Source organism: Convolutriloba macropyga, chromosome 6 (assembly GCF_964194025.1).
Source record: "Convolutriloba macropyga chromosome 6, txConMacr16.3, whole genome shotgun sequence".
In the NCBI taxonomy this organism is placed as follows: domain Eukaryota; kingdom Metazoa; phylum Xenacoelomorpha; order Acoela; family Convolutidae; genus Convolutriloba; species Convolutriloba macropyga.
Window position 1 is genome coordinate 63,866,330 of NC_134473.1, and position 9,090 is coordinate 63,875,419.

Here is a 9,090-nt window from a genome sequence, read left to right on the forward strand (position 1 = left end):
AGTCTGTTACAGCAATCCGCGTGTCTGCAATCATGCTAATTGCACGAGACGCGAGATTATAGGCAGTGCAACGCGAGCTAACTTTTGCATCCTTGTCTCAATCGTTAGATGGGGAGTCCTCGTCAAATACTGTGTCACCCAATGAAAGGACAACAAATACTGATGAGTTTTTGGACGTCTCACCAAATGAGAGGCGGCAAAATTTTGATTTCTTATTGTATGGATCGGAAGTCAGTGGCAAGAGATATTTGGGAGTGAACACTGGAGAAATGACAATAATTTATATCCAAGTTTGTAGCGAGAGTGGTTCCATTGATGATTCGAACTAAACTGATATTAATAACAATGATCGGCCGTGAACCAAGATTTTACCAAATTAATTTTTTAAAATTTTAGGAGAGCAGAAACAAATAGCGAGAATGGTCCTGTACATAGGTTGAACATGCTGTTATTTCATTCACTAAACGGTTGAATTTTTAATTTGATGTGAATAGTTATGATAACCAAGTCAATGGTGAATTTAATTTCTTTCCCATGTCTATTTGAATCACTCAGCTCAAAAAAATCGTAGGGGCTAAAATTCATGTTCATTCCAAAGGTTTTCATTGTTATTCTCCAATTCAGCATGTCATCATATTGTTTGGAGAAGCGAATGTTGGAAATAATGCGATTCTTTGCAGATGTCTATATCTTCAGTTTTTTTATGTTTAGCGTTTCCTTTTCAGTTTTTAGACTGATTATCGTGACATGTTTCATGTTCCATCGGGACGGGGGAGCTGCCTAATCAGATCTTTGAGTTTTGCGGAGCTTTCGGTAGCATCGCTTTTTATGAGCTCATCTCTTGAAACGAAGTTGGCAGATTACACAGAGTCTAAGCGGAGAGTGATAATCATACTAAACAAAGACTATATCGACTAATTACGATCAATCACGGCTATCAGTTGAAACCTGCAAAATAATGTATCAGGCTGATTTTCGCGCAGAAGACCCGATTAAAAAAAAGATTTCATGCTTCGTAGGTAAGAAAGTTATAAAAAGGCCTGGCGATTTTCCTCGTCAAAAGAAAATTAATTGGTTTTTGGGGTTTAAAAATTACATTTTTCATGTCTTCAATTTTAATTGAAGTGTTGTCAATGAAATTGTTTTATACAGGAAAACAAACTGCTATATCCGCAATCTTCAGGAGTTTTTAGTTGCTCTCGATTTAAGTTTGAAGCAGTTATTGTAAACGTGCATTTGTAATTTTTTTAGAACATTCTAGTGCATGATCTAATTTACTCTCATTAGGAAATATGTCTGCTTCCCTAACTCAATGGGGATTGTAAACGAGGATATAAATTGTGCGTGCGAACAGCAAAGAGAGAGTGTTTAAAATTGGGGTGATGTAGTGGTGATGTAGTGGTGATGTAGGATCATTTTGCAGCCATTTATAATTATTTGCTGAATTATTTACCTAGATAGTGCAAAATAGGTTTTCGAACTTTGGTTTTACAAACAGGTTTTACTTTTATCAGCTCAAAAATTTTTATCGTGTTCACAGGCTATTGAAAACAAAGATTTGGTTCACAAGGGGGGGGGGCAAAACCAATTATTTCTACCCCTGTCACTCTAAACGACTTGCTTGCCTCTATTTGAAAAACAATAAAAATCGATAAATTCTGAGCGAGTGTCATACTTAATTGTAATAACTTCTATAAATAAAGGTACTTATACATAAAATGATCAATATCCTGGAACAGGTCGAGTGTGTTTGATGTATGAACTAGTCGTGAAATATGAAGTATCCATTGCAGTCTTCCCTTTCAGCCTCTCCCTCTCCATCTTCACGTGGTGCCACACATTCATACAGTCCCACGCAGCTGGCTGGAAGTCCCAAATGAACTTGTTGGCAAACAGCTGTCGCCCGTATGACTCTGTTGTCATTGTGAGTACATCCGAAATACCCAGGATACAGATATCTCGCCTTGAATACCTATGGAAAAATTAGAAGTGCCACACAGTCGTTATCGCCATCGACAAGATACCAAACTCCCAGGCGAAGCCGAGTTGCTGAATAATTTCGAGAGGGCGATAAGAACCGTGTGGTATTGTTTTTAATGAACTTTCGCTGCCATTACAACAGTTACTTAACCTATGCCATTTTTCATTTAAATAGACAATTTTTTACCTCCACTTTTTTCACCAGTCTTCATATAGAAACAGCGGCAAAAGACAGTATAAAACTTCTAATATCAAAGCAGAGGTTCACCTCTGTTTCAGATTTTCGTAGTACTCATCAGGTCTCAATACCCGGGTCGAGGTTTTTGGGTAAATTTTTGTAAGAAATGCGGTGAATGCGGTGAATTTTTGTAAGAAATGCGGTGATTGCGGTGAATGCGGTGAAAAAAAATAATTCACCGCTTTTCACCGCATTTCTTACGAAAATTCACCGCATTCACCGCATTTCTTACGAAAATTCACCGCATAGACTATTATGGCAAATTAATGTAAGAAATGCGGTGAATGCGGTGAATGCGGTGAATGCGGTGAAAAAAAATAATTCACCACATTTCACCGCATTTCTTACAAAAATTCACCGCATTTGCTTTCCAACGTTTACTCAATATGATTTAAATTCACGAGAAATGCCAAGGTAGTAAGTGACAGTTGGGGCAGTGGAGTTAGCAGCTGAAGATATGCAGGAGGTCAGAGGATCGAACCCGTGTGGGAACGATTCTTTTTTGTAAGAATACTGAGAACGCGGTGAAAAAAAATAATTCACCGCGATTCACCGCATTCACCGCAAAAAGATGTAAGAAATACGCGGTGAAAATTATTTTTTTTCACCGCATTTCACCGCATTTCTTACGAAAATTCACCACCAAACCTCGACCCGGGTAAGTTATTTCATTGGCACGTTAAGATGTTGTTTATTGCAACGAGATTTAGTTTAAAAAATATAGCCTGACCTCGCAGACATTTTTTTCAGCTGTTTTCAGTGAATTTCTTAAAAATTTACGGCGAAAACCAAAACCCAAATTTACGGCGAAAACCAAAACCCAAATTTACAGCGAAAATGAAAACCCAAATGTATTGAAAACCCTGGCATTTTGTAGGATAAACATCACGCTTGGGAAGAGAGGAGGATTAAACATAAAGTAGGGCCCATACCGAAGCTTCAGACTGAAGCTAGGCATGTAAAAATGTGCTAAAATCATTTTTAAAAAATGCTGAAATTGTTGAAATTAACGCTCATTTTTGAACTGCTGAAATTCAGTCAGAAATGTACTAAAAATTGAGGTGTTGAATTAATTTAATGAAGGTGCCAAAAATGTGCCAATTTTTGGTAAGAATTGTGCTGAAATTATGTAGGGAATGTGCTAAAAGGGCTGAACTCAGGACTTTTGGAAGTGATAAAATGATGCAAGGAATCTGGTGAAAGCGCTGAGATCAAGACTTTTGGAAGTTCTACAATTTTGAAAGAGAATTGCTTAAAATTGTGCTGAAAGTGTTTTTATTCGGGCATTTGGCAAACTATTTTTGATAACAGATAGTCGAATCGCAAGAAACGGACGCACGTCACTACTAATATTTTCATTTCTCGGTTAAAGACGCAACCACTGATAATCGCTACTAATGTTGGAATTGCGGCGATGGTGTTTTGAACTTCTTTAATAATTGAGCATTCAAAATTTGTTTTGAAAAAATCGACAGCAAATTATATCGTTGAACGGTTTAAATGATGTAAAAATCTAGTCATTGCACTAAAATATAATTCACTGCATCTTCTTATCATTGGCAATTCAAGGAAAATTTTGGACTGGAAACATTGAGTTCTGAGATGAAAGAAATGAAGTGAAAAGATTGATTTTTTAATTACATTTATCGCTATCCACCATATTTTTACCCTTACATATTTTTTTCCCAATTGTTTTTCAAAAAATGAAAAGCTAATCTTTTGGTCGGTAAAAGACGCATGTTATCATTATTCGAACATCTAGCCTATTTTTTGGTATTCTCAAACAACACATTCGAACCAACTGTTTGCCATCAGTCCTTGTAATTTAACTTTGAAGGCAACCAACTGTTGGCCCAAAGCACCTAATTTTCTAATTGATTAACCATGTTTGATAGCTGTAACTCGAGTCGAAAAAATTGAAAATTAGCGAACGTGTTCGCACTAATTACTTTTTAATGCACTTCTTAAATATTGGCTACCGATAATAAAAAATGTAATCTTTGCTAGATGCTGCAGATAGTTGCTCGTTGTAGCCCATAATAGCCCTACCACGTATGGATAGAAATCAGCTTCGAAGTTATATTTGTACGTCTGAACCCATTTGTCTAAAAAACTGAAAACTGCATCTCATTCGAAAATATTTAAAATGTATGCGAAGTAAAATTTTAAAGTGCTTTGATACGGTACCTGCTTGGACAATAATCAACTTTATTCCGCCATATTTTATGCCTGGCTGCGTCCAGGTTCTCATACAATCCACTTTCTGGCGGATCAAGCATTCCACCTGGTAACTGCACTTGGGGGTTGTAGTGGAGGATAGCGAAGAAGGACTCTTCTAGGAAGTTGTGCGAGTATAGTGCTTTGAAAAGGGAAACCGAGATTTTCTTTTTTGTGAGGATGAAATTGACAGCTTCGTTGTTCATGAATACGTGAGTTGAACTTTTGTACTTTGAAAGGTTGAAAGGTAGTTGGTCTGGGTACCTCTCTTTACGTATTTCAGTCGTGCCACCTAAAGTATCAGATAACTATGCCACCATATAAATATGCCCCGAGAATCGAGGCTTGAAGCATCTTGATCATAACATACTAAAACTTGACAAATCTTCATAAGATCTTGGTAAGATTCGTCCCAAGATTTGTACGAACTTGTAAGTGTTTTACAACAAATGCAAAAACTAAGAACTTGATCAAGTAAACGAGCCAGAACTTCCAGGATTATACTAAGCCATCAAGTTTTATTTCAAAAAACAGGAATTAGCAAAAATTAATTCGAATTAATTAGAAAAAATCAAGATTATTCAAGGACTGTCGGAAAAATTTTTCTACTCAATTCAAGAAATTACTACAACCAACTCCCGGTACCGAGTTTTTTTTTTAGTAAATTGATTCTCGTTTTTGAGCTTATTAACTAGCTGATCTTATTACATTGAAAAACTGGAAAAATGAATATTTTGGCTTAATCCCCTAACTGGCGTCTCGATTAATTTAATATGATGACATGAATAATTAGAGAGCTTTAAATATCTGTGCGCTATAGTCATTTGTTGAGAAAATATCAATTAACTCCCCCAACTACTTCAGTACAGGAGACTTTTTCTCTAGAAGTGAGGTGGAAAAATTTGGGAGAGGTCTAAAGCTGCCATCAGTTTCTAAGAAGAAGTGGAAAAAACCTATTGATAAAAACCGCATGCAAAAGTAAATATCTCTAGATCATTCCAGGTACCAAAACAGAATTATAAAGAACTCACACTCTAAAATATACTTATTTATTCGGCCGTTCCATTTTTTGACCTAGGAAAATTTTGCTCAAACTCTCATAAAACAGCAAAATTGAGCCACAAATTGTCAATAACTAGAGTTCTATAAATGCCTGTGTGCAAAACCGACTAGACGTGTTCGACTGCCTTTTTTGCAAAGTATTTTTTTCTATCAATTTTTAATCGCAAAAATTGAGAAGTTCAATTTCTGTTTTTGTTTTTGAAGTTTAGAGAACTACCCTTACTATCAAGGTTAGGTATCAAAAGAAAAAAAAGAGGTCCTTAGAAGATTCACTACTGTTATGATTTTGCGAGATTATTTTTTTGCCTAATTTAGTAGATCTAAGTAGCAAAATACATGCACCCTTCTCATGATTGCTGAACAATTATTCAAAAGATTGTGCGCAGATTTTTTTTCTGGCATTTTCTGCTTCTCGTTTTTTTTACCGAAAACCATTAGGTGTAAATGGTCGCTTTGTGTGTTCACAACAGCATTAGAATACTTGTTTTATAATTCTTTTGCTTTTTTGTCGATAAGATTTTTATTTTCAATTCTGCTCATCTCACTCACTTCAAAAGCCATTTATATCCAGGTTACAAAAATTAACAAAATTCATGAAGTTTATTGCGCACTTATAACTGAACATTATGAACAGCTATCAGATACTAAACGTTTTGGGCTGAAAAAACGATAGGAATAAGAGTTCATCCTTGAAACTTTTTCCGAAATGATCAGTCGTTCCAAAAAATCCAAAACACCCATTAAAATTCCACGTGTTTTTGGACGACCAAGAATTCGAAACCTGCAGTGTATGCAAAATTATTGGTGCACTTTTTGGTTTATCAGAATTTTCGATTCCGCTTAACTTTTTGTTTGATTTTGTCGAACACAATCAATATTGTGTACTTGAACTTGCCCTGCGAATCACGTTTAGGGTTTCTGTTTTGTTTACTCGTGCGGCGGGTGCACTTAACACAGGTTTGTGCTTGAATTCGTTCAGCGAACCGCTTGTCTATTACTTGTCTAATTTACTCAGATAGTAAATACGCCTGACAGTAAATAAGTTAAATTGGGCAACTGTACTCGAGGTGTAAAACTAAGAGAATGAAAAATTATAATAGTTAGCAAATCAGAATTCATAAACAATTGTGAACACACAAATCGCAGAGCGGGAATTTGGGCAACAGACATAATGAGTGAATTAAAAGTAATAAACACTGCACTTAATGTGACTTTATGATACGTCCTTCAAGATTAGATACTGCATTAAATAAGTACATCGTTTAATATTTTTACTGCACCAAATAAAATGATTATGTACGACATTTCTCCCTTTTCAGTGAAAATTAAAATCGCGTAAGATGAAATTTTAATAACAATATTCTACATATTAAAATTTATTCACCGGTTAAATAATTATCAACAATATATTTACTGGTTATCATAGCTAGTCATAAGTAATAATATATTGAGTTTTAAACATTCAGAGTTTTGTTTACATATCCTCCTTATCGAGCATTCGCTCATCTGAAAAACTCTGTTCTGCTGGCCGAATGCGGGGCTCAGTAGGTGACACTTCTTCAATGACTGGCGAGGGGAATGGATTTGGAATTGGCTCTACTCGATTTGCAGTCCACAATCGTCTGTATCACTGAAGGCTGTACAGATGCTACGTCACCTGCACGGCGTTTCCTGTGGGGTTGTAAGAAGTTCGGTGGGCACGAATTGTTCGACTCACCAGATGAATCGTCATTATCATAACCGTAATATTTCGGGCTCTTTCGCGTCCTTTTTGTTGTACGTGAGGGAACTTGACGCAATACTTCAACTGGTGCCGAAGTTGAGGGTATGACTAATTCCGATTGTTGGACAGTTGGAGGAGGTGCAATTATTACTTCAGAAGTAATAAATTGCTGATCGGAATTGATTAGTGGTTGCGATGTTGTCTCTGGCGGTACGAGGTTTGCCGGCACTTTTGGCATTTGTACTCGCATTGCGCGAGCAATATTCGATTTTTTCGATGAGACTCCGCTGACACGTTTACGATGTTTCATCTTTCTACTGCCTTTCTGAATTCGCGTGAATTCTTTCGTATGGCTCAGATTTTTGACCTCCGTTGATTCTTCGTGTAAATGTGGCCCTCTACGATTTACATATTACATCAATTGCGTTTTTTGCTCATCGCGGGTGCCGAATTTGGCGATGTCACTATTCTTGACCGTGACTTTCAGCTTCCCAGGTTCATGAACTATGGATGTATATTGGTCAGTCTTTTGCACCACTGATCCTGGGGCTAACACTTCGTAAAGCCCGTCGAGTTTCTTTTTCGAGCGTCTATAAGGATGTTTTTTTACGAGCAAAATTGAGTTGCACTGTGTGTTCCTTGAGGGGTATAGGACGATGTGCTGTCGTTGTGCGCAGGAAATGTGAGTGACTCATTGTCGCCTGCAAGTCGCTCGCGGGTAGAAGCGTCCCTTGCGGCCTTGCACATATTCTTTTCAATCTCCTCGTCGCTACGATAGTTCCCCCAATGTTCTTCTGCTAACAACCCATTGGGTGTGACCGTCTCTTCGTCTAAATAATGATTTAAAATTTTTTATAACTTAAATCAGAATGATGTGGTTTAGTACTTATGTTGCTAAGCGGGGTACTGGCTTGTCGCCCAAAGTGTGATTCGAATGGCGAAAGCTTAGCAGTTTTATGTTTACATATGCGGAGCTGGTAGATGATTGATTTTAATGCTGCTTTAATGGTAACCGAATTTAATTCTTTATTTGCTTCTTTTATACATGCCAAGCATTGTTTAATTGTACTATTTGATCGTTCTACTAAACCTATTGCTGGATGATCGTTTGCTGGAGCTGGTATTAGAGTGATGTTTATTTTTGTACAAATCTTTTTTACTTGATTCCCTATGAGGCAGCGGGCTTGATCTATTCGTAATGAACGAGAAACTCCGTGAATATGTATATAATTATTCAAAAATTTAATGACATTGGAAGTATTTGCATTATCAAAAATTTCAGCAGAAGTATATTTGAAAAACCTATCAAAACATGTTAAAATGTAAATTTCGTGATCTCTCGAATTATTTATAGGTCCTGCAAAATCTATTTGTGTCTCTTGGTTTGGAACTAAACATGGTTTATGAGCTTGGAATTGCTTTTTAGGAATTATAGATTTTAAATTTTTACCGATGGCAGTGCAAGGTTTGCACTCTATTGCTCGGACCAAGAGGTCGCGTTTCATGTATGGCCACCATCAATGCTGGGCCATACATACCATCCCCCCGCTACCCGTGTGACTGGCATGAAGGTCTTCGATAGGCGCATCCTTTAGGGCGTTGGGGATGGCCACCTTCTCGTCCATGCAAACAAAACCACTGCTTACGTGCAAGTCCCGCCAGTTGCTGTGAAGATAAAGGTTTAATGCTTTTAAGCGTTCCTTGTCAGAGCGGATGATGCAGTCCCTGACTTCTTTGAGCACTTCATCTTTGCTCGTTAGGGATGCGATTAATCCTTTGTTAAAGACCTTGCCAACTACTTTATCAACGGAGAGAACTTGAGGGCTATCGGTGAGCGGGGTGCTGATATTTGAATGCGATGAGGATTGGT

General features: G+C 37.2%; 1 protein-coding gene across 1 annotated transcript in view; it reads right to left on the reverse strand.

The window, feature by feature from the left end:
- Nucleotides 1–1,637: 1,637 nt before the first annotated feature.
- LOC142341130 (N-acetyllactosaminide beta-1,6-N-acetylglucosaminyl-transferase-like) overlaps nucleotides 1,638–9,090 on the reverse strand; it is a 13,524-nt gene continuing 6,071 nt past the window's right edge. Inside the window, exons 3-4 of the mRNA XM_075392021.1 lie at nucleotides 4,406–4,727; nucleotides 1,638–1,972 (exon numbers count right to left, since the gene is read on the reverse strand). Of these exons, the coding sequence (XP_075248136.1) occupies nucleotides 1,723–1,972; nucleotides 4,406–4,727 (572 nt within the window). The 3' untranslated portion in view covers nucleotides 1,638–1,722. The remainder of the gene's footprint in view (nucleotides 1,973–4,405; nucleotides 4,728–9,090) is intronic.